General features: G+C 43.1%; 2 protein-coding genes across 4 annotated transcripts in view; one reads left to right on the top strand and one right to left on the bottom strand.

The window, feature by feature from the left end:
- The window catches only part of ERICH6B (glutamate rich 6B), a 51,461-nt gene extending 31,316 nt beyond the window's left edge, over positions 1-20,145 (top strand). Inside the window, exons 8-15 of the mRNA XM_032790379.1 lie at positions 3,473-3,574; positions 4,648-4,802; positions 6,893-6,957; positions 7,604-7,719; positions 11,355-11,443; positions 11,756-11,908; positions 18,188-18,416; positions 19,921-20,145. Of these exons, the coding sequence (XP_032646270.1) occupies positions 3,473-3,574; positions 4,648-4,802; positions 6,893-6,957; positions 7,604-7,719; positions 11,355-11,443; positions 11,756-11,908; positions 18,188-18,416; positions 19,921-20,145 (1,134 nt within the window). The remainder of the gene's footprint in view (positions 1-3,472; positions 3,575-4,647; positions 4,803-6,892; positions 6,958-7,603; positions 7,720-11,354; positions 11,444-11,755; positions 11,909-18,187; positions 18,417-19,920) is intronic.
- Positions 20,146-22,595: 2,450 nt separating this feature from the next.
- Positions 22,596-26,421, bottom strand: part of COG3 (component of oligomeric golgi complex 3) — a 49,514-nt gene continuing 45,688 nt past the window's right edge. For all 3 annotated transcript variants that reach the window (XM_032790380.2, XM_032790381.2, XM_032790382.2), the window contains 2 exons: positions 25,970-26,068; positions 22,596-24,603 (listed from right to left, as the gene is read on the bottom strand). In XM_032790380.2, the coding sequence (XP_032646271.1) occupies positions 24,574-24,603; positions 25,970-26,068 (129 nt within the window). In that variant the 3' untranslated portion in view covers positions 22,596-24,573. The remainder of the gene's footprint in view (positions 24,604-25,969; positions 26,069-26,421) is intronic.

Raw genomic sequence — 26,421 nt, 5'->3', positions numbered from 1 at the left:
ATGGCGCTCATGGAGGAAGGAGGGGTACTGAGGACTCCAGCTATCCCACAATCCCCGCAGTCTTCGAAAAGCATTTGCATTCTTGGCTGAGCTCCCAGTGCCTGTAGGTCAAACATATGTCTGGGGTGGTTCAGGATATAGCTCGTCAATTTACCGCCCTCCTCCCCCATGAAGAAAAGGGAAAAAAATCGTTTCTTGACTTTTTTCAATGTCACCGTATGTTCTACTGCATGCTGCTGGTAGACGCGGTGGGTTGCGGCACTGAACAGCAGCATCGTCTCCTCTCCTTCCCTGGTGACAGATGGTACAGTGCAGAATGACTGATAGCTGTCCTCATCATCATCCCGTGAGTGCTCCTGGCTGGCCTCAGGTGAGGTCAGTCAGGGGCGCCTGGGTAAAATAGGAATGACTCCCGCGTCATTCCCGGCAGATGGTACAAAGCAGCTGGTAACCGTCTGCATCATAGCAACTGGGGCTGAGTTCATCAGCCCCCACCCTTCATGTCTAAAGAAAAGATTCTGTACTGCCAGGACTATCATAGCAGCAGGATGCTGGGCTCCTCTCCCCCACCACTGTTTAATGTCCTGCTGGACTATCATAGCAGCTGGAGGCTGCCTCCCCTCATTTTATCTCAACTAACAAGTCAGTGTTCTTATTCCTGCATTCTTTATTACTTCATCACACAAATGAGGAACACTGCAACGGTAGCCCAGAAACAGTTAGGGAAGGAGGGAAGCAACGGGTGGGGTTGTTGCAGGGGCACCACCTAGAATGGTATGCAGCTCATCATTTCTGCGGGATCTGACAGGAGCGGCTGTGCTCTCTGGTACTCTAGTACACTTGCCCCATATTCTAGGCAGGACTGACTCTATTTTTAGATGAAACATAAAGGAGGGAATGACTCAGGGAGACATTCCTTTTTGTCTTTACACCCCCTGCCAACCTCAGTGAAGGCCAGCCAGGAGCACCCATGACAGCAGCAGACAGTACAGAATGACTGATAACCATCACCTTATTGCTAATTTACAATAACACAGCAGACAGGACAGAACAACAGGTAACCATCTCTGCTACCTTAGCAAAGGCAAATGAATGCTGCTGTGTAGCGCTGCAGTACCGCCTCTGTCAGCGGCATCCAGTACACATACGGTGACAGTGACAAAAGGCAAAACGGGCTCCATGGTTGCCATGCTATGGCATCTGCCAGGGCAATCCAGGGAAAAAGGGTGTGAAATGGTTGTCTGCCATTGCTTTCACAGAGGAAGGAATGAGTGACGACATTTACCCAGAATCACCCGTGACACTGTTTTTGCACCATCGTGCATTGGGATCTCAACCCAGAATTCCAATGGGCGGGAGAGACTGCAGGAACTATGGGATAGCTATGGGATAGCTACCCACAGTGCAACGCTCCAGAAATCGACGTTAGCCTCGGTACATGAACGCACACCACCGAATTATTGTGCTTTGTGTGGCCGCGCGCACTCAACTTTATACAATCTGTTTTACAAAACCGGTTTATGTAAAGTCGGAATAACCCCGTAGTGTAGACATACCCTCTGTTTCTACTTCCACCAGCATTTCAATTGGGGACCGAGGGGGAGGGAGGCGATTGCATCTGGATGCTTACATTGTGTCTAAATGTTTACATTGTGTCTAGTTCAGAGGTGGCTGAGGAGGGAACCTGAGCAGGCCCACACAGTGCAAGGAAGCCTCATCATTAATATGGAGGTTCTGGTCTCAGCATGCAATGCTGCATCTTAAACAGTAGCCTCTGTGCTATGTAGTTTACTGTAGCTGTGGCCTTCACTCTTCTGTCAGCTTCCCGTTACAGCCCTCCACAGGGCAAAGTTGGGCTCCCCTGCTGTAAAGATAGTGATTCCTTCCAATTTGTGATATATCAACTCTCTCTTCACCCCCTTACTTTCAGGATCTTATAGTTGCAACTTGGCTGTTAAAAAGAGCTGTGAGATTAAAGCTAAACAAAGAAATACACAGACCGAAAGGGAATGTCCATTTATGATGTGTATATATGAAAATCATTTTTGAAAGCTGACTCCTGTTCATGGCAGTAACTTATATCAACAAATAATTTTGAAAAGATTTTATGACATGGATTGTGTTTTCCTGCAGAGCAGACACATTAACATTATAGACCATAATGGCAATACACTAATAATAATAATACTTCATTAACATATTCATCTAAATGTCAAGACTTGTAAGATAGATGATAACAACTCTTCCAGAGCCATGTACAGTCTGTCTTGTCAGTTCTAATTTCTTGAAAGACTATTCTTTCTAGGAACAAAGAATGTAGACCATACTTACAGGAGGGGGGACATGATCTTGGGAAGCAGTGACTCCAAAACAGATTTGTGCATCGTGGTGGATAATCAGCTAAGCATGAGGTCCTAGTGTGATGCTGTAACCAAAAAGACTAATGCACTCCTTGGATGTATAAGCAGAGGAATCTGAAGTAGGAATAGAGAGGTTAATTTACCTCTATATTTGGCACTGATGTGTTCACTGCTGGAATATCATGTCCAGTTCTGGTGTCCACAATTCAAGAATGATGTTGATAATTTGAAGAGGGTCAGAGAAGAGCCAGGAGAATGATAAATGGATTAGAAAATATGTCTGATAGTGACAGATTCAATTAATTCAATCTATTTAGCTTAACAAATAGAAGGTTAAAGGACTTGATCATAGTTTATAAGTATCTATAAAATATTTTGAGAACACATATTTAATAATGGGCTCTTCAACTGAGCAAAGAAAGGTATAATGTGATCCAATGGCTGGAAGATGAAGCTAGACAAATTCAGACAGGAAATAGGGTGTAAATTTTTAACAATGAAGGTAAGGAACCATTAGAACAATTTGCCTAGTGTTGTGGTGGATTCTCCATCACTGACAATTTTTAAATCAAGACTGGATGTTTTTTCTAAAAAAATCTGCTCTAGGAATTGTGTTGGGGAAGTTTTCTGGTCTGTGTCATCCAGGAGATCAGACTAGAGGATCACTCTTGTCACTTCTGGTCTTAGAATCTATGAATCTGTTCTTTGTAGAAATTACCTTCAAAACTTCAGGAATTTTCTTTTCTTTTTTTTTTAATCTGTTTTTCATTTTTTTCATCAAAATCTAAAAAAAAAAAAGAAACGAAACTTTTTTGGAAAAAAAATTTTTTTTTCAAAATTTCCCATGAAAAGCAATTAACACTTTTCATCCAGCCCTGATGAAAGAGTAAAGATCAGCAATTCACTTGGGAATACAGATTTTCACACATAACCTAGAACTTCCTGGATAGCCTCATGACATCACCTTACTGATAGTGGTAGTTATGGAGAGGTGCAAACTTGACTCTTTTTAGATAAATGTGATTTTCTCATGTGAGCAGTTAGGCTTTAAGTACAATTAATTTTTTTTAAAAAAAGCTAATGTTCTTCACCATTTTCCTTTGTCCTCTGAGGAAAATCACTTCACTGAAGTACATGAAAACTGTGAGTTTTGTATGGCTGTTGCAAAGCCCATCCCAACAACAGAAGACCTGGACACAGAGCCACTGGAAACTGTGAGTAGCTGTGCTACTTACACAATTAAGCTATCTTGTCCTGGTAGTTTTCCAGCAGCAAAGCCAATAGGTTACCATGCCCCTGCAGTTCCTGATAACTAGAACCAAACATAGGTGATTAGACCAGGACTGTGGAGGTGAGGGAACTGTTAGGTCTTTTGTAACATATTCAGGATTATATTTTGGTCAAGTAGTGCCATGGAAGGAAGAAGATTTGGCATCCCAGCACCCCCAAGAATTCCTGCTGCCATCAGCAGTTGGACACAAGACAGGGTCACCCAAAAATCATTGTGAATTATACCAATGGAGGGAAAATCCACAACAAAAAATGGGAGCAGTTTGGTCCAGTGACCAGGGTGCAAGGTCTGAGATTCAGGACTCTTGTGATTTGCTCCTATTTCTACTATAGACTTGAGGTGTGACCATAAGCAAGTCACTTTTTAACCTGAGCCTGAGTATCCATAAACGTAGGCTGATACATTATGGAAAGGAGAGGGAGACAAATGAAGAAAGCCCCTGCTATATGCTGTAGTGATTGTTGTTATGTGGGAAGCAGAGCAATAACCAGCCATCAGAGTTGGGGAGGAAGGCAGAAGCAGGGCTAAGGGGGCAGTATGGAGAGGGTTGAAAGGAGCTGGATGACAAGCAGTTTGGAGTGGTTAGGAAATTGGATTAAGAAGGCAAGGGGGAGAAAAGAGAAGCACCTTTGGGGCATTGGTGATGAGGGGGGAATGGGAAGAGATCACTGAAGGAGTGGATGGTCAGAGAAGCAAAGTTGGAGGGAGACATTCTGGCCTCAGTCAAGAGGAAGAGCTGTAGCTTGTGGTATAGAAGCGTTGGGTTCTTGGAAATGGAGCAGTGGTGAGTCAATGGACCAGAGAACCTGGTTTGCTGGCATTAGTAAAGCCATATGAAGTGGGAAAATCCTGCATCACTCATGAGATGATCTTGCCTAATCTCAGACTCCTTGCCTGTTGGGAGGAATGTGAAGCCATGTGTGGAAAAGGTTACACTTTCTGCCAGTTCCCTGTAGGCTGGTCCCACTGTGTTCCCACGTCTGGTGTATTTTGTAGTTTTTGTGCTGCAGGACGTACAAGGAGGTATTTGAGTGTGTGATCAAGGAGCTGATGGAAAGCACCTCATCTGATGACGAGATTGACATTGCTCCTCATCCTCACCTTCCGGAAGCAGTGCTAGAGAGTGAAACCAGAAAGAAACTTGAGCAGCAGTAAGTGTCTCTGTGAGGGGGTCATAGACCCCATGATGATGAGGAAGGTGCCAGAGAGGCCCGAGCGACAGGGCTAGCCCTGCCCCTCTGGCCTTGTCAATCATGTATGATAGGGGAGAAGGCATTTAAAGAGGAGGAAACTGCAGTCAGCTCAGGGTGGGGAGGAACAGGAGTACCCTATGCAAGAGACTGCTCTAGGGACTCCTGAAGCCACAAAGAGAACCCCTATCTAGGAGATCTTCACCCCGACCCTACAGGGTGCAGTGAACAATCAGGGTAAGCCAGACAGAATAAGTCCAACTCAGCAGCCCAGCCAGAGAGATTTCTCAAAACCCACTCTGCAGATGCTGTATTGTTGGCTGCATTGTGGACTTCTCACCCTCCCTTCCCCAACCCTGTGAAAGGTGCTAGAAAGTGGGTACTCCCGAGTGCATTGGGACATTTAACTTTCCTTCTGATCCCCCATCAAAAGGCAGGGCCTCCTTCTGTAAGTGGGGGAATGGTCCCACTGTTGTGGGGAACTTTCCTGGCTTCTGCATTACCCTGGTGAAATGGGCTAGCGAAAGAATCTGAGTCCTCGCTCCCACTTCCTTTACCCAAAGGACTCCCCTTCCATTCTCCTGTCTGGCAGAATCCTTGTAACAAGGCTGGGCCTAGGATTCCTGGGGGGCTCGTCTCCCAACCCTGCTGTGGTCACCTAGGAACTCAGGCTAGGGTGCCCCACTCTGGGCTACTGTCTCTGCACTGGGCACCTCCCTGACCCACCAATCATTTCATACAATGTAAAGCAAATACAAGTTGTTTAATTAACAATTAATTAAAAAAAATGAATAAGGAAAAATGGGAAAGGTTAAAGGAAAACACATCACCCCGCTCTGTGGCAGGGAACATTATAAACAGTGTCTCTAGACATCAGGGCATTTCACAGTCTGTTCCTTGTAGGTCCCAGGTCTCCTGCTCAGGCCCTGGCTGTGCTACAGGGATGCTGTGGGTTGGACACTTGCAGTGGTGGTGGCCACACACCTCCGGGCTTTGGGTGGTGGGACCCTTCTTCTCAGCGTCAGCCCCCCGTCAGGTTAAGATCCCCCTCCCAGCCTGGCCCGCAAGGATCCTTGGCTGGGGGTGTCTTTTTGCACTGGGCCCTTTGCCCAAGGTCCCCCCTTGGCTGGCCCCAGGTGCTCACCACATCTGGCTCTGTGGCTGCAGCTCTGCTCCCAGCACAGGATCTGCTCTGCCTGGGCTGTGTCTCTGGCCCCCCTGGATCCGGCATGGCTCTGCTCCCCAGCTCGGCTTGGGACCCTGCTTTCTCCTTAGCTCGGCCCCACTCTGTTTGACCCAGGCAATTCCATCTCACACACAGGACAGGACCCACCCCCCCCTCGGCCTCCTGACTCCCTGATTAGCCTGCCCGCCCTGTCAATCAGGCTCAGAGGCTGAGGCTGACCTGGAACATTGTCCTCTCCCCAATCTTCTAGTGCTGGGAGCTAGCCAGACAAAACACCTCCACTGAATGTTAGTAAGGAGGCAATGGTCCTCTTATACTTGCAAAAAGTAAGGCACTGGGGTCTGTGCTGGAGCCATCCAGTGTAAATAACTGGGCATGGTCGGGTTCTCCTACCATCTGGGAGAAAAACCTCAGGTGACTCCTTTACCCTCTCCCATTATCCAGAACCCTTTGCAGGAGTCAGGACTCCCTTTCTACTACGTTTCTTGACGAATACACTAGAGTGTAACTGATGGAGCTTTGCATGTAGAATTCCATGTTCTCCTCAGTTTTGTATGCGGTCATGTACATAGACAAGCAATAAAACCTCTTCTTTTGGACCCAGAGACAGTGGCTTCTGGAGGGGGCAGAGGGGTCCCACAGCCCTGCTGGACCCCAACTCAGTGTTGTCTCTCAGAGAAGGCCCTGCTGGGCAGACAACAATGTTGACATGACTTGGGGTGTTCAGGTGGAGTAATTATTTATATATGTAAATGTGCAGGTAGAACATCATGCCCTAATGTCACATGTTTTTCTGAAATTGTTTAGGTTGTCTTTAGCCAACAAGAAGTGTGTGATTTTAAAATATATTGTTTGTTGTCCTTAGGTTGAAAGAGAGAAGTTTTGATAAATACAGGGAACTATATGAGCGGCATATCAAGTTTGGTGCCTGTAAGTACGGTTACTGTGGTACTGTTTTAGGCATTGTGTTTGATATAGAATCATATCAGACAGGGATGGAAGAGATCTATTAGGTCACATGTAATCCATCTTCTGGTCAGTGCAGGATTGTTCCCTACATGACATTTGATAGCATATTGCCCATTTAGTTTAACTACCCTAAGCAATGGGGCTTTCCTCACTCCCCTTGGGAAACTGTCCCACAGGCTCATGGGGTATTTCTACACTGCATCTGGGAGTGCGTTCATAGACAGATTTGTGATAGTAGGGCTCACCCTGGCATGCTAAACATTGCTATGTGGACTCTGCAGCTCAGGCTGGCGCTCAGTCTCTCAGTGCCCACTCTCCCCCCACGCTTGGAAGCCACATCTACACAGCTATTTTTAGCACACTAACACAAGCTCCACTAGCACAAGTCTGCAGCCATGGTCTGGGAGGCTTACTCGCAGATGCTGTGTAGCCAAACCTATAGACCACATTGTCAGGTTTTCCATGATGTTTAGACTAAAGTTTCCTTGCAATTGAGTTACCCTTAAACAGATGCTCCATTATATCGATGAAATTAGGCTAACTCTGAGCTTTGAGAGGCAGAGCTGCACTGAATTCCCTGAACACCTTCATCTTAAAATTGTTTCAGTGACCAAAATTTCATTTAAATTCTCGCAACCCCAAGAAGAGGTCCCAGTTGTTGGTCCAGCGCTGCCTCAGACTCTTGAAGACCTGGACACAGAGTTCAGAGGAGAGCACTTAAAGGTGTGTGATGATAACCTGATGGCTGTATTGTCTTTTGATGATAGTACCTATCTCTCCACATAGGTAAGTTGTCTGAATGCTCACGAGATTTGGTCTGTTCAGCAACCTCTCTTGAAAGCGCTGTTATAAGGGCAGCAACACCTGTGACAGTAAATCTCAATGGGACTTAGAAAAGTGGGATGGTGACACAAAACCCTTCACTCGAACGGTGGGAAGAATATGCTGAGCCTCTGCTTTAAAGAGAACGCTGCTCTCTGGGAGTTGGCACAACTGTCCAGCCCTCTCAGCACTGTGTACTCCACTTTACGTGTCTCCTCAGGGGCTTGTCTCAGAGTGGGGCCGGCAAGGTGAATACACTGCAAGTGTCTGTGGATCCTGTAACTAGCATACAGAGCCCTCCTCCCTGTGGAAAGTACAGCCCCAAAAGAGAGATTCAGGAGGATGCAGTCTATTCTATGAACTGCCCAGAGACATGCTTTATTATTATTAATATATTTGTGCTGTACTTGCCCTGAGCGGTCCCAACAGAAATCAGGCCTCCATTGTGCAAGATACTGTACAGACCCAATAAGAGAGAGTCCCTGCTCTGAAAGACCTTGCAGTCAAAATAGACAGACAACAATTGAGAGAAAGGAATTATTATTATCCCCATTTTACATAAGGGGAACTGAGTCACAGCAAAATTATGTGACTTGCCCCTGGACAAGGTGGGTGAGGTAATATCTTCTATTGGCCAATTTCTGTTGGTGAGAGAGACAAGCTGTCAAGCCACACAGAGCTCCTTTTCAGGTCTATGCAGAGCTCTTTTTCACCTAGACCTGAAGAAGAGCTCTGTCTAGCTTGAAAGCTTTAGAGAGCCAACTTCAAATCCCAGCATCGCTCATCAGTGAGCATGGAACTAGCGTCTGAGTCTTGCCTCCAGTTCTACCCAAGAGGCTATTCACAATTTGACTCCAGTAGTGGTGTCTTTCACTAGAGAGCCAGACAGGGAATAGTATGGATTTTGCATATTAGTACTGAGAAGCACTGGCAGAGAAGGGTGGGAGGTGGATCAAAGCAGGCACAGTAGCTGCTCTTAGGCAGCATGCTTGTTTCAGACCAGTGCTCTCATACTCTTAATATTACATGCAAAGTAGCTAATTTTTCAGAGTTACAAAGGACTTTTTATTTTGTCCATCCATGGTAAGAGGCCCATCCATTTTACCAAGAGAGACAGGTAACAGAGCTCTTCATCTGGCAGGGGCCAAATATGTGTCATGGACCTAACACAAAACCACCACAGCGAAACAGCAGAGGAGGGAGCCAGAGATATGCAGGATCCATCCTTCAGCATCTCCCTAGTTTCTTGTAGAGTGTTTCCCCACTGTTTCACATTGCTGGTGTCAGTAATATAAACAGCAAGCTAATAGCATAGTTATCAATTGTGACAAAGTTTCTCCTCTGCCAAGGGGGGATCCTGCGCTTATTGGTGGATTTGCTCACCTCAGTTATATTCCCCTCTGGTGGAACCCCATCTATCTCAGCCACCTCTTTCCTGACGTTATCATATCTAGGGTCCTCTTCCCCCTAGTCCTTGGGTCTCTTCCTCCTCCACCTTAGCCATGCAATCTCTTGCCTTTTCCTAGGGTCTCCCATGCCCTTGAGTATCTGCCTCGTCTAGCTACCCCATCTCTCTTTCCATCACTACTCTCTGAGGGTGTCATGGTCTTTACCACACACTCAAATTCTCGTGAGCATCAAGCCACCAAGAGAGGGTTGGAGGGCTGATATATTCCACTATCTGTTGGTTCTTTTGCTCCTGGTCTACAGCGAGTCACAGACTCTGGACAGAGGTGAATTTGAAGCTGAATTGAGTGTGGTACTTCATAAGCCAGCACAGCTGAAGGTTATGCAGGGAGCCAGTTCATTTACACCAGGATGTGCCTGTGGACTGGGATATGTTTTGCTGGAAGTGTTCAACTGCTTTTATAACAGATGTATACTGTGTAGACGTAGGTATTAGCAAAGCCCAATGATTTACATTGGACTGGAAACCAGGTTATATACAGGAGGGTAGCAATATGATATGTTGGCTTTACCCTCCTGAATCCACACCTCTGCTCTTCCATTCACTCCCTGAAAGGGTTTCTTCAGATCCATGTCACTGAACTACAGCCAATAATCTAGGGCCTTGCTCCTGTTGAGTAGCCCCTTATTCCACGAGGAGTTTCAATCCTATTGTCTCCGGTATGCCACACACCCCATCAGTACCCGGCCAGAGCTGGGGAAGCTAATGATCCAACCAGCGAACCAAATTCGGTGATGAATCTTGGTCACGTGCCACCTGAGGCACATTGCGCATACACGAAGAAGAAGTGGCAATACCCAAAGAGTATGTTACTACTCCATGGGCCTGAGGCTCTCCTGGATGGTGCTAATCACCCCAGCTCCCGTGGAACACAATGGGAGTACAAGGCGTTCAGCACCAAAACTGCATTGTGAACAAGGGCTGGGCTGTTATGTTGAAATCCCTCCTGCTTTCCAAAGCAGAAAATGTTACAGTGCCCACACATTTACATGAAAATTACCTTGATTTACATCACAAGCGATGGGGGGATTTTTTTTATTGTAGATCTAGAAATCCATTACACTACTTTCCCCTGTGAGCTATGTGCATGACAAAGCCTCCTATCTAGAACCTCCTGCTTTTGCGCTTCATAAAAAGTCTTTGAAACATGGAAGCGAGAGCAACATTTATTTCTCCCTGCCCATCCCCTCACAACCAGGAGATCATTTTTAGCTAGTTTGCAGAGCCAAAATATACATCTTCGGGTTATAAATTAGGGCGTTTGTTACGGCCAGAATCAGTCACTTCACACAGGAGAAATGTATAAGCCTGGAAGCTACTGAGGTGGACCTCTAATCTCCTGGAGAGAGATATGGCGGGGAAGGCCTCTTTCTGCATTTCTGAATTAGCTGCTGCTTTAATAATGCTAAAATGCTAGAGTGTAAAGTTGCTCCCACTGCTCCCCTTTCCCTCCCAAAGCAAACTATTCAGCATTCTTCTAGGAGAAGCAAGTGGCTCTGCTGTTCGTTCCTACAAGGAAGCATGGAGCTCAACCTCCTGCAGTGCTTGGAGCCAACCCCTAAGTAAAGGCATGTTTATATTTGCTGTGCAATCATCTGTCAGTACATGGCAGGGTAAATTAACTTATGTGTCTGATGGAAAGAAAGCCCCTTGGCAAAATATTATCGGGGAAAGGCTACCAATATAAATTAAAGAGCTGAGCTTTGTACATAAGACGTGTAAAATATAAACTGTGGAGGGTGTTGTCTCCTGTGTCAGTTAGCAGACTTTTAATTAAAAACAAAAAAAACAAACTTCAACAGTAAAATGGGAGATACAGCATCTATCGATTTATATTATTGGGCCAAATCATTTGGTCCCAGTTGGAGATGAGCAAATATTGGAGGCGAAATTGTTCGTGAATATCGTATTTGGAATCTAAGCCTCTCTGTCACATTGTTACGGATTTTTAGTTGGGGGTGCATGTGCTGCATACACAATCGCAAAACAGTCCTGATGGGTATTAGGCCTGGAACGCCTCCCCTCGCCTCACACTTTCTCACTTCACCAAATCCTTGTATTTCTACAGAATTGTCATGCTCGTGACCCTGTGAGAAGATATTATCCTGATGGACAGAAATTCTTTCTTCTTTTTCCAGATGGGACAGGTCAGGTTTTGTATCCTGCAAAGATGTATTCCTTTAAATAGTGGGCCAAATTTCAGAATGATTTGAGGATTTTTCTGGCTAGGAGTTTCCTCCTGTACTAACAGATAAACTATGTCTCAGCGTTGTGAGCCAAATCCGCAGCTGGTGTAAAGCAGCTTAGCTTCAGTAACTGCAGTGGTGCTACGCTGATTAAATCCAGCCAAGAAACTGAGCCTTTGCGTCTACTGGGGGTGATATTCCACCGAAATCTGCCTTATTGCAGGAGCTGTGGGAGAGTGTGTGTTTGTTTCTGCGGGGAGGGTTTTCCTTAACTATCTCCCAGTTATCCATCAGGTAACATTGCCATCCTGATCGTCTATGTCAAGGAAGTACAGTTTATATACATCATCCTAGAGGATCACACATACTCAGGGATTCGAGCATTCTTCACAAACCGCGGCTATGCCACATGCTACCATAGGAATGGGATCATCTGGTGAGCACAAGTACTGTTAGACAGTCTTCCAGCTAGCACTAATGATTGCAGCCAGGAAGCCCGAGTCTAATGATCAGTGACTGGGGACACCACCTTGGCTTTTGGGGTAGAGAAGTCTCAGAGGTGAGGATAGCTAAGCAGGCAGGAGTGGCTGGAGATTTGGCACACTTCCACCAACTGTAGTAGTGCCAACTGTCCTAGGGAAGGAGCTGAGCCACTTCCTAGCTGGTCATAGAGGAGAAGCGATGTGCCACTGGGACTTGGGGGTGCCCAGCTTTGGAGGTGAAGAGGGGGTTGCAGAGTGACAGAAGTCCTGCTGTCCTTTGGCCTGCTTCTGGTGCATACAATAGCTAAGAATATGGAGGGTGAGTGTAGTTACTTTCTAAAACCTATGGGTGCTCTTTTGACCAGTCCAGCCTTGATTGATTATTGCAGCAGCGCCTATGAGCCCTAATCACAGACTAGGGCCCTGTGCTAGGTGCTGTACAAACACAGGACAAAAGGTGGCCCCTGTCCTGAGGAGCTTGCAACGTGTGCATACGACAGGAGCCAACAATTCATACAACAAATAAACAGGGGAGCACAAGGTAACTCTGAGCCAAAACCGATCAGCATACTCAACTTTAGAGATAGCGACAGTGAACCAAAGGCAACCCACTACCCTCAGACTTAATCCAGAGGTATGGTACTCCATTGTGAGCTGAGGTCAGGGCATTCAGCCCAAGATATGCTGGTATTTGTAGTGATAGTGTCACACTTCTTCTTTAAAGAGGGCAGTAGCAGCTGTCTGCTCCATTTTATATACGTTAATTGTAGACAAAAGTCTTTGGGCCAGTTGCCAGTAATTCTGAGTGTTCAGCAGAGTTTGATTACCCCAGTTACACATCTCAGTCTATTGCAACCCCCTTGCTATCAGTTGGCTTAAACCCAGTTATGCCAACATTCCTGGCATTTACCTCCCAGTCTGTTTTGCCCAGACTCTGTACATTAGTCTGTGCATCAGAATGGCAGTTGCAAGGGCCGGTATCATTTGGCTTCATGGCAACCTTGCATTTGGTTTGTTTCTCATATCCAGTGAATGCTCCAGGCCATAAAGAATTATTCAGGTGACCAATTTCTTCCATAGACTAAACCCTAATATCTATAAATAGATTGTTTACAACAGGAATCCTTGCTTTTTAAGTCATAACATCCTAATTTCCAACTCCCCGCCCCCAGAAAGTTTACCTTAAAAAGCCAGGGAATGAAAGACAGCAATGCAGCACATAAATATCAGTTTTTCATTTTAATCTCTTACACTGGGAAGTAAGTATGTGCTGATTTAAATTTTACAAGTCCTCTCTGTGTTGAAACTAATTATTGGATACATTAAATGTCTTACTGGATATTACAAATCATTGCAAATAGCTTTTTTAATAACATGTCCATAAAGGCCACTACATTCCCAGTATTTGTCTCCAGACACATTGCTCTTTCATCCATCATGAAGCAGTATGATTTTTACAACACTCTAACACAGCAATTCCTAGCAGCAGTAAAATACCACTGACCCCCTAGACTTGATCCTCTGTTTTCCACCTCTCTCTCCTGCTGTCTTTCCATTACTCCTTTGTCTCTCTGGTCTGGAAATGCCTGTGCATTCATTTTAAGAACACAATGGTGGCTCCTCTTGTTTTCAGAAGTATTCCAGCTGTTTGTTTCCCTTATTTCATTCCTTCTCTCTCTCAGTCTACAGTTGTGATTATAGACTATGTTCCCTCATTTTTAATGTTTTCACCAACTGGAGTCAGATCACACCACCTACACTTGTTTGTATTCCGATGGCAATTGGGTCACAGCAGTAATCATGGATCCAAAAGAGAAATATTATAGTGCAGCAGCAAACAGCAAGTCCCAGAGGGAAGCAAGCATCATAGTCACAATCCTATTTTCACCATGAGAATGAGTTTATGGAAATGCACTGATGGTGAGTAATCTTAACATTTAAGATTGCTTAACCATGTGCTTCTCCTTCCATAATCACAACTTACAGTGCACTTAGTTGATCTGCCTCTGCCTTTCTTCAGTTCTTTGAGTTAACACATAATCACTCCAGGTTTCTTTTGGGATTGGTACAAGTTTTTTGGGGGGGAACATTAGGGTCAAGATCTTGAGCTGGTGTAAATCGTGTAGATGATTTACACTAGCCAAGGACCTGGTCCTTGATTTACAGCTGTACTGTTGTGAGAGGGGATGCCTTTGCTTGGTGCTTCACTGTACAGAAATTAAGGGCTATATAGAATGAACTACTATTACGGTACATATTTAAAAAAAAAACCCTTGGTTTCAAAATAAAACTAACTCACTTTCGTGTCATCTAATTTTAACATAGACCAGTTCAAACATGTCTTCAATTTGTGCTCCAGAGCAGCTTCGCTGGGGTGTATTATTGTTTTTGCATTTCTTTTAATACTTGACACACAATGTAACATGGCTGCTGAGCCATTCACCGGCCATTGCTGTTCTGGTCAGTTTTGTGTAGCAGTGAGGTAAGAACCAATTTCTTTATATTTAAACTAGACAAAAATTCAGACTGACATATAGGCTAAATTATAAAAACTATCCAAACTCTTTATTGGGGGGCCATTTATCAGCTCTCAGAGCGATCTCCCCGATTCTCTCTCTGCCAGCATTGTATCTTGTGAATTTGTGCTGATTTTCTATTTCATTCAGCTGTCTTTATCCAGCAAGTCAGCTCTCTGGTACACACACAAAAATACAGAGAACATGTATTAAGTTTTAACTGAAACGCTGCACATGTATAAGGTACAAATACATTTTGATTTGTTTGGCAATAAAAAAAGAAATGATCAGAGAGAGATACAAAGATGTAGGTGCTAACTTACATGACTTGATTCTACAACCACTCAGGTCAATGATTTCACTAGCTCGGGAACAGAGCCTTTTAACATATGGGCAAAAAAGTAATGAAAATATGAGGCCACCAACTGTTATCATTTACACAGAGGCAACCCTATAGCTGTAAGGGGGTAGGCATTGCCAGTGGAAATAATGGCAGAGTTTGAGCCACAGCATCAACATTTAGCAAGTGAGGTGAGTTACATTAAAGCGAGGAGAACCCCGCGGCACAGCCTCAATTCACATCCATTTCTCCTCATCCAAGCTGCTGGGATACAGTGTTTGCTCCTCGGAGTGTAATTCTTCAGATATTTAATCTTCTAGACCAGGGATTCTCAAACTTCATTGCACTGTGACCCGCTTCTGATGACAAAAATGACTACGTGACCCCAGGATGGGGGACCGAAGCCTGAGCCCCCCCAAGCTCTGCTGCCCTGGGCGAACCAAAGCCCAAGGGCTTCAGCCCCAGGTGTGCAGCCTGTAACCAGGGCTGAAGCCTTTGGGCTTTGGCTTTGACCCTAGGCAGCAAGCCTAATGCCGGCCCTGGCGACCCCATTAAAGCAGGGTCACGGCCCACAGTTTGAGTACAGCTCTTCTAGCCATAGAATGAAATCCAATGAACCTTTGGACTCTCACTGTAACAAAAGTGTGTCAAATAGCATGTTCTAGACAGCATCAGAGCCTGTTTGAGGGACCCTGAAAGGGTTTTCTCTTTGATTCCACTATGAGGAGAAATGGCTAGGGCAGGGGTGGTCAACCTGAGCCAGAGAAGGAGCCAGCATTTACCAATATACATTGCCAAACAGCCACAATAATATGTCAGCAGCCCCCCATCAGTTCCCCACCCCCTCTCCCAGTGCCTCCTGCCCACCGGCAGCCCTGCCAATCAGCTCCTCTCATCCCTTCCCGCATCTCCTGTCCAGCTGTTTTGTGGCATGCAGGAGGCTCTGGGGGAGGAGCGAGGGCATGGCAGGCTCAGGATAGGGGGCGGGAAGGGGTGGAGTGGGAGCAGGGCCTGTGGAAGAGCCAGGGCTGAGCAGTGAGCACCCCCCTGCACACACACATTGGAAAGTTGGCAGCTGTAGCTCCAGCCCTGGAGTTGGTGCCTATACAAGGAGCCGCACATTAACTTCTGAAGAGCTGTGTATGGCTCTGGAGCCACAGGTTGGCCACGCCTGGACTAGGGCCTGACATCACCATTCAGAATGGAAAACAGGTCTCAAAGCACTTTGGGCCCAAACGGCTTGCACTGCTAAGCCAAACTAGAATATATGAACCCCACCCTGCCCATCCCACACAGGACCTTCTCAGCATTCCTGCTGAATAAACATAGCAGAATGAAATTCAGTCCTGGGCACAGGAGCAGAACTAGGCCGAGATGCCACTTACACCCTTAAAATAGGGCTTATGTGGTGCATCAACCTAGTGCGGCCGGCCCTCTGCTCTGGGGTGACCATCACCCACCAGGAAGTGTAATGTAGCAACACAACACACAGAATTAGTGCCTAACCACTCATTGTCAAAGTGGCTATACTTAAACGCTCAGGAACAGCTGCATGGGGAGTGCCGTTTTGCTCTGTTAGTGGGATTTAGGAAACAAAAAGCATCATGAAAATCATTTTCTGGGTGTGTGTCAGCCCACAAAGTAACAAAAGGAATTAAGTTCCACTCAGATAGGTAGTTTTTCATGTAACTGTATGTACCATGTGCTCATCCCCATGAAATGTGAGTGCCTCACACTTACGATCAAAACACAGTAGAAAGACCCTCTCAAGGCCTAGTCCAGTTTCTTTTCCTACAGGCAGCTGGAGTGGGCAATTGTGATGCTACTTTAATAGATTTCTGGGGAGTAAGTGTGCGACATTGTCACTCAGCTTTGGCATTTGCGATGTTCAGTTAAATAATCCCCTTTTGAGGCCATTGAAAGTTATACTCAGAAAATAGATATTGGAGAACAGCAGGTGAAAGATGGCCTTCTGCTTGGAAGTGGTTAATCTTATAGCCAGAAATGCTTCCGAGAGGCTATGTAGGGACATTCTTCTTCCACAGCTAGCCATAAGCACCCATTGGGAGCAGCACACATGCACCTACCCTGCTCCAACTGCTTTTAGAAGTATTCCAGTTATCTCTGTTGCATTTTGGATACCAACAGCCACGAATTCAATGGTGAGTGTGTATAGTGGGTGGCAAAGACTGCAGCCCAGTTCCGTGCCACTTTGTAAAAGAAAAGTGCCAAAGGGATACATACGAATGGTGAGAGCTCCCTTAGCTCAGGAATACAGATCAGAGGTGGGAAACACTTGTACAGTTTTAGCATCAAATACTTGCTCAGCAGTGAGAGATGCACCACACACACTGGCTTCCCCTTAATTTGACAGGCCACACCCATGAAGTGTCTGATGGCTGTAGAATAGCTATTTGCCTAGGATGAAGCCAGTATGGTCTAAGTGAATCAAGTGGACGTCAGTTAAGTTGGATCAGACGGAATGGGGTCAAAAAAAAGCTCATCAGCCACACTCTGGGGCCGATTTTCAAGAACTTGACTCCCATTCAGGTAGCAGATGAAGAGTCCCACAGGTTGACCACTGAACTTCTTTTAAAACCTGGCCATAAGTATTATCACAGGAGCTAGGGTCTTTTGAAACTCTGGCTGCAACTGTAGGACAGAGCCCTTGAAAATCTGTTTCCTAGAGCCCCATCCACCTTCCCCACTTCCTCTTCATTATGGAAACTGGGATAAGTAGGGCTGGTCAGGAACATACCAAAACTGTTTGACGGAATAGGTCATTTTCAACAAATTTCGAGGTTCAAAATTTTTTTTGAAAACTTGCTTTGAAATTGTCTAAACATCCCATTTTGACATTTCTAAACAAATGTCCACTTTGTCTTCAATCTGAACCAACCTTTCCTTTAGAAATTTAAGCTAAGTATACTAACACTTTTAATAAAAAAGTCAAAGTTGAAACCAAACTTCACGATTGACCTGACCAGATTTGATTTATTCTTTTTCTGATGGTCAGTTCCCAAGAACTTTTGAGTGCGGCTTTTCATCCTGATTGGCACTGGGAACATTTTTTCAAAAAGCTCAAAAATGTTCCTGGGATGAGAAAACCACTTCCTACTCAGCTTTGCTTACAAGTGCATCCAACACTTAATAGGGTGTAAATGATGCTTTTGTGTTTGGCTGAGTTCCCAAACAAAACATGCTGGGCGTGATTCTGATCGCATTCATACTGTAGAACATCAGGAGAAATTACGCTGATGGCAACAATTACACCAGTGAGAGGAGAATGGGTCCTAAGAGACCAAAGACAGACTTCATTATATATATTCCCCAGGCAGTGTGCGCTTTTGTCTTCTTAACTCAGACTTTTTCTCTAGGCTGAATCTGGATCGCCTCACTGGCTCCTACTTTGATAAGAAAGGAAGAAGACAGAAGCACTGGAGTTGGCATGACTTCAGCCATCATGTTCATGCGCCTCCTTTCCAGCCCATCTGCATGAAACTAAACATTTATATCAGGATTAAAATTGTAGCTCAGGAGCAAATTTACTTATCATTCACTAAAGAACAAAACTGCATCCATTTCAACGTGGGGGCGAGGCTAAAGGTAAGTTCTCAGGATTAAGCATCAGCACTACAAATCCATTTCCTATTCACCAATTAACAGGACTAAATTGTCCCAATGGACAGGGCATTAACTTCTTCATAGAAATGGCTTTCGACTGAGATGTGACATTTTCTGGAGTCCTGTTAGCGTCCTTTGTTAAAAATCCTTACTGGCTATTTAGAAAGTTTATTCCACATCTGCAATTGCTGCTGAATAGAGCAAGCTGAAAATTGTATATTGGAGCATTTTTCTGACAGAAAATGCTGTTTTGGCAAAATGTTCTGACAGAAAATGCTGTTTTGGCAAAATTTCCTACAGCACTGATTCTGATGAAATTTCAATTCAGAAAAGAAATAAAAAGCATTTTGATAAAGGTTAAAACATTCCATTTTAACATTTTCAAAACAGAATGTTTTGATCTTTTTTGTTTCAAAATTACTTTCATTTTGAAATGTATTATAGAAAATAAGTCAATTGAAACAAAAGCTTTGATTTTCTCTAAACAAAATGTTTCAATTACCCTGGAACTAATCCCTCCCCTCCTCTAAAAGCCTGTTTTGCAGGAAACAAATGGTTTTTGTTCCAATTCAGAACTAATCCTGTGAAATGGAAATTCTGGTTCCTGCCCAGCTAGCTCTCCTGCTGAACTTGGCTTAATAATAGAGTAGTGAACTTGCAGGCATACATGTGTATATCAGTGCCCTCTGCTGGATGAAAACAGAACTACTCAGCTCTTTACCATTGTTCCTATATTGCGAGCAGCTATGGAAATCTCTTAGCTCAAGTGGCGGGGCTCCTGCAGCTTTGAAGAGGGAAGATCCAAGTTCACACCCATAAACAGTAAGCTGGAGACCACAAGTCCCAAGACTTTTCTTCAGCTGCTGTATCGATTATTGCACAGCTGAAAGTTCCACTACACAACCTCCGCACACATCTTTTTAAAAATTTAGCTTGTGGGAGAAAGACAAATTGGAGATGGAAGGATTAGTTCCACCTGTGTTCACTCAATTTTACTCAGTTCCTGTCTGAAGGACCCAGGGACACTGTTGGTGCTTCCTTAGACTTTTAATGAGGGTTTGCTTGGCTTTGCAGAAATTACTCCAGAATGTGACAAATAAAATCAAAATAGGTTTCTTGTGGCATGCCTAGATAACAAGGGTGTCTCAGAATGATGCATTGTGGGATTATTTTCAGTGAACAAAGGATGCACCAGGAGGATTTCACAGTAAACAGGTGTGAAAAGTTTAATTTACTTTCTGTGGCAAATAACCCCTATCTCCTTTGGGCTACTAGAGACACAGCTGCAAGGTGTATAACTATTTTAGGTTTTTCCGTTTACAGGTGAAGATTTAATATGGTTTAAATAAAAGCTCACTGTAAACACTTTGCATAGACTGATAGTCAGCATTTTCTGATATTCTGCAATGGGATTATAAGTATTAATCATGCAGCCTTTTCGGTTGACTCGGAAGACTAAGTTCTCTTTATGTTGGCTTTTTTGAAGTTGAGAGACACAGCCACACTCCACTTACTTAAACCAGCAGAACACCAACTGGGGCTACTCCTGCACTCCAGAAGAATTCAGATCAACAGCCTCCTAGCCAAAATGAAGAAAGTATTACGAGACTTGCAGCGCACACCATTAAACAAAATTCAGGCACTGCTTCTTGTTCTAGCACAGCTGCGTAAACTGCTGAAATGGAGAGGTAGAAAGACTCTTGCCCAGTAGACACTTTGGTTGTTGCAATGTTAGATTTCCCTCTAGTCAAGTAAGATTATGTGAGCAGTTCACGGTGAAAACAATAAAACTCATTTTCAAGCATGTCCTAAGTGTTTAGCTGTATTCCAATGTAGAGCATCTATGGCACTAAACAGCACATTTGAAAATATGCAGTGGATTGTATATTCCTATGGATAGACCAATACATGTGCACTAGTTTGATAGAATGAGAAGGTGGTTCTTGTAAGTAGGAGGAAGGACAATATGGTAACCTTAAGTTTGGTGGGAGCCTATGTTAAACAGTGCCTGTTGCGTGACCCAGTGAGCATGCCTTGCCCAGCATTTCTGCCCACAAATACACTGTGGGATGAATAAGCAGCGTGTGTATAGTACAACAAAACACCCCCCTTGGTTACTAAAGGGGAAGGGTATGAATATGAATGAAAGTAAAAAAGATTGTGGACGAAGAGCCTTGTGTGGTATGAACTCTCTCCAATTTTTATCACAGTGATCATCCCAGAGGGTTAACAGTGAAGTAGCCTGAGCGACAAGGGTTGGTGTTGAACAAGCCTCCACCTGTGTCCGTCAGTGAGACAGGGTGAAGAGAACAGGGCTCTGCCACAGATCCTAACCAAAACGACAAGTTAATCAAACAAATGGAGCTAAGAATTTTTTTCCTCTCTGAACTGGTTTTCTTAAATGAAACAGTTGGACACCACTATTATTTCAGCCTCTCCTTGTAAGTCACTCTCGCAAGTCTTCATGATTCTTTTGCTCTTCTCTGAAAGGCCTTCAGTTTGTCTACAATTTTCTTGAAGTGCCCAGACCTGAATGGAGTATATTCTAGGAGTGGTCTGACTGGTACTGAATGAAAAGGGACTATATGTTCACTGCTCTCCATAACATATGGTCTCTGTCCATATAACCTAAGCATTTCCCCCCCTACCATTTCACAGAACCAACTCATACCTAATTCACTATTATCAAACTTTGGCCTCTATGTTACTGCATGCCAGATTTCTCTCCCCTTGAATACCTGGTTTCATATTTCCCCCAGCTACAGTAGCTTGCACTTTAACAAGTTCAGATTCATTTTATTATTTCCTGACGATATTTCTACCTCTCTAGCTCCCTTTAGTAGTCATCACTACTTCTTCAGTCTTCCAGTTAGCTTTCTATCCACATGCACTCATAACCAAACCAATTTCAATTTGTTTTTCCAACTAAAATTTCAAGATGCTATCAAATGATGTACCAGATTTCAGACCGTAGATGTACTTCATTCACTAGTTTAGTAAATGTATTAAAAGGTGATCATGTTCACGTGGCATGACGTTCTTTATAAACTCATTCTGCTTATTCTTTATGGCTGTTATAAATGTTTACATCCAGTGTACCTAGGAAGGCATGACATGTTACAGAATTTTATAAACTTCGAAAAAAAATTACTTATCTAATGAATATTCCTTCCATAAACTGAGTGCATTCTGAAGTGTTTTATGTTGTCCCCACATCATTCCTCCTGTTTGAAACTTCTTGGCTTGGATACAAAGGGTGCCCCTACGATTTTCACTACTGTATTAGCAACTGGGATGGATGTGGAAACTGGACCGAGACTCAAAACAAATCAATAATAATGTCCAAAAGACTTCTTTGGGTGCCATGTAGTTATTCACTCAATTTAGTTTTGAATGGTATAATTCTAACAGGTGTTAGGACCCTGCCTCTTCATTATGTTGTGTGTGTTCAGGAGAGTGATCAGGAAACAACTGCTATGAGGCACCACCGCGTGACAATTAAACCACTTGAATTCTACAAATGAGATTAGGGAAAACAGGATTTTTTAAAAAATAGTGAATTCAAATGCTACTGTCAAAGCCAAGGGATAAATGGGAAGTTTATGTTGCCATTACAAGGAAAAAACCACAACATTCTGGAAGGAACATTCCTACAGGACTGAACACCAGAAGAACAATACATTCAATACATAATGACAAAGGATAGATAGATGAACCAGCAGGTAACTAGGCAACAAGTCAAGTCATCATATAAAACAAGGGCTGAATAATACTGGTGCGTTCTGCCATCAGCTCCCAAGTTTACTCTTAGCAAAAACCAATTAGTTAAAATATTACAACCTTGGCTTCTTCCCTATAATAAAATTGCAGTGAAGAGACCATTTAGTCACACAAGATCCTTCATGAGTAAAGAAAATACAAATTTACTTTTATTATGACTATAAAGAGATGAATTCAACACAATTAGCTGCACACGCAGTACTCAGTGATGCATCTGTCTGTGCCAGATAAAGCCAGTGCTCTTACTGCTAACAACAAAATAGATCTTGTCTTTCTTAATGAAGCATCGTACATGCCTGCAGGATATTTATTGGTTTGCCATTACAGTTATCTTGTCAGACAAGTCTCAAATACACACAAAGCTCTACTCAGGGACCAAAATAGGAAGCAAAATTTTTATTTTAAAAAAACATTAAAAACAGCAAATGTCTAGTCAGATCATATAAAGCACTTTAAATTAATCTTTTGAAATTATTTACACTATTATATATGTAAATATCTGAAACTGTACATGTTTAAACAAATCTTCATTTAGCAAACAGGCTGAATAAACTGATTGCTCTTGCAATCTTTTAAATCAGCTGTGCTAGAGCTCTCTGAGTATTTTAGAAGTGAAAAGATTCAAAACACAAGACTAACGTAATATTTTACCCTTCAGACCATTTCTGTACAATTAATTCAGCCATAACTCCGTACAGCACTCATGCACTCTTTTGTAAAACACTATAAAAAGACCAAATGTACATATATTACAAGGCATTGGACATTATTTTACAGCCTATGTTCTTGAATAGATAAAGAGAAGGGGTATGTTCTCTTCCTTGTTAGTTCCTTAGTTAATTTCAAAAAGTTACATGAGATCCCATAAGTACCATTTTCATACCCCAGAGTGTCTGCTATAATGCTGCTCATGGTGGCTTTAAAACTTGCCATTTTAGTATCCAGTCAGCTGATCTGTAACAGCAAAACTGTTAAATCAAGTTACCAAAAATATGTAAAATTTCTACAACATGCAAACTAGAGAATAAGTAAAAATCTGCCATTTAAGTCGCTATCTTGCCTTCCACATATCTTTACAATAAGGTCAGTAAAGACACTCTAAAGCCATTTTCAGTGTTTCATTCAGTTTATGGACAAGTGTTTAAGCACTTAACCTGAAATGGAACATGGCAATGTTGTGTATCAATCATTCATTGCACACTGACCATAATCAGATGTTACACATATGCATAGTTTACTGATCAGCAGGTACTTCTCTCATGACCCTAACTTACAAAGGTGCTTTTGTATTCACTCATGATCACTTCTCCTTTACACATCTTTACTCCACCGCACCAGTACTGCACAAGTTCCACAGTCACAGCTTTGCCAGTAGGAGCTGCTCTTCGAGCCCCTTTTCCTGGCCTACAGCATCTGAGCACTCACTTCTGACAATGCGGCGGCATTGCTCAACCTTAAATCAGAAAAAATAAAACCCCTTAACCTGAAACCTTAAGTACCTGAAAACTTTAATGCTAAGCTTCACCTTTGCCATAAAGCCTTTAGTACATGGGTAGTTCCCCCTCACAAACATTAACAATTATATTGCACAGCTTTCCACTGCAAACCCCACATATTCATTTCATAACATGGTCAGAACTCTTTAAAGATTCTTCACTTAGAGCACTCCAGAATAACAGAGTACAAGTGTCAGTGCTAACTTCTACTAATCATTATAGGGCACCCAAAATACATGGCGTCAAATATTGCAGAACGTTCTGAAATTCAAGGGAAACAAGACAGTTTTCACAAACTAATATACTTTGAACTATGTTCTTCAAATGTATTGTGGACTAAAAGGATTCTTCGAAGGGTTGAGAAAAATGAGTGTGCCTGTCAAAATGAAGTTGCAGCAACATTTCACACTCAGGTCACCACCCCATTCAAACACGGTGCACGCTGACTTTTTTCAACTTTGATTTCCTGTCATTTATCTTCAGTGTGTGCCATGAAATTGCTAGTTCTTTTACTGCACGCACATCTTCTCCATAAAAGGAAAAGAAGTGAGATCTTAAATATATTTAAGTCTTAGCATTTCAATCTGAGACGTGTTTACAGATGATGGCAAGGCAGAAACCGAGCTTAGATAAAAATCTTCAGCGAGTTTGTTCCCTTAAGTTTTAGGAAAGAAAAAACTGCCATACAATTTGTAGAACTCAATTCTTCTGTAAATCAGTATTAAGCAGCCCGGGGAGTATTAAAGCTGATGCCTTGACAGATCCCAGTGTAAATCCTTTATTTACTTCCGGCAAATGATTGCATGTCCCCTTCACTGCCTGGCATACCACTGAGATTTACCTCAAATGGCCTGACTGTTGGGCTATTTAGACAGTGACAAAAGTAGGTTCACCTGAAAGGCAAAATGAAATATACGTTAGCTTTTGTGTTGTTACCATTATCCAAGGTCAGGAGCAGACTTATGCTGTTTGAGCATCTAAACAAACATTCTACAAATCTTCAAGGATTTACAGGAACCAAGAGAACAATTATAAGAATATTGGTCAAAAAGTGCAGTCACCAGTTCTAGCTAAGTTGCTTACTAAGAGTCCGTAATCAATGACTTGACAAACTGGCTCTTTCAGCAGGAATAACTCAGTGGTTTGAGCATTGGCCTGCTAAATCCAGGGTTATGAGTTCAGTTCTTGAGGGGGCCATTTAGGGATCTGAGGCAAAAATCTGTCTGGGGATTGGTCCTGCTGTGAGCAGGGGGTTGGACTAGATGACCTCCTGAGGTCCCTTCCAACCCTAATATTCTATGATCCGCATGCAATTTTAAAAGGAATTTATGTGCAGTAGCCATTTGATAGATAATTAAGTACATTTAAAATAGCCAAGAGGCACATTCTGAATCATTTACAATATTAATAACCCAGAAAACTTTAGCTTACATAAACCAGAAGGGGGAGAATAAGAGAGATCCAAAATACTGGTGCACCATTGTCCATCACTAAAAGAACAGAAATCTGACTACTGTGGGAAAAATTCACCTTATCCCAGTAGATTATTCCTGCTCCATCTTCAGAGGAAGTTAATATTCTTCTCCCACTTCATGTTCCCTATCAAAATACCCTGTGGGGAAATTCCTCTTGTCCACATATTTGATTAACAGTTTAATACTGTGTGAACAAGAATCACCAGTTGATCCCGTATACCCAAGATACCACGGACGTCCAATACATTTTTTTTTTAAAGCTATGGGATCACTAAGAGTGTGGCTTATGCAGGGCCTTCTGATGCAGAGTTCCTTACACTGATTATCTTTGAGGATAAAAGCCCTCCTTAAACCTGAAATTCTGTTTAAGTTTCCATGATTAGCTACATTTTTCCAGTTGTTCGTTAGTTCAAACGGATCCTTGCAATTCCTTCAGAATTTTTACACACCTAGCACATCTGATCACTTCTCCAAAGAGGAAAGGTGCCCGAAGCGGGTGTAGTTCACCAGAACAATCCTTGCCATGACCTTGTACAATAAAATCCCAACGCTGCATGTCTTAATCACTAATCTCAGTTTTAAAACAGTTTAACAGATATTTGTAAAAACTAAACAATTGCATTTGCTCAGGGTTTAGCATTCAAATTAATTCTGGATTTTCAAAGAATCAGAAAAGAGGAATATGAATAAATATTAGGCAAAATGGAAAAGCAGGTTAATTAAAAAGTGTGAGCTAGTCATGCGAAAATGAGTAATCTATAAAATAAGGAGCTTCACTTTATACCTGTTCCATTGAAGGACAAGCTATGATCTGGAGATCTTCATTGCTAAATTCTTCCTTTAACAAAACATGGAGTTTCTGGAACACTTGCTGAATATTAGTCTTTATAAAGGAAAGAAAAACATTTAGTGTTGGAATATCACAAGATCTGTCTCAAATATGAAACAAACTGAACATCCTGTGTATCAAACAGCCTCTAAAGTGAATGGAGAAGTGTGTGTGGTAGAACTCTGTGCTCTTAAAAGTGGTTCTCCTCTAAAAAGTAACTCTAAAAACAGCATGGAGAGGTTTCCTTGTCTATTATATGACTACTCCAGATAATATGTATTATGTTAACAAGTAAAAGACCGGGGCGGGGGGGTTCTTAACACTTAGCCTTGTATACTTAACCTGGCATCTAAGAACCATGCTGGGTTTTCTTCTTTGTGCACATTCACTAGTAACAGGTCCTCTGT

Source organism: Chelonoidis abingdonii, chromosome 1 (genome assembly GCF_003597395.2).
Source record: "Chelonoidis abingdonii isolate Lonesome George chromosome 1, CheloAbing_2.0, whole genome shotgun sequence".
In the NCBI taxonomy this organism is placed as follows: domain Eukaryota; kingdom Metazoa; phylum Chordata; order Testudines; family Testudinidae; genus Chelonoidis; species Chelonoidis abingdonii.
This window is presented reverse-complemented; position numbering and strand designations above follow the sequence as displayed.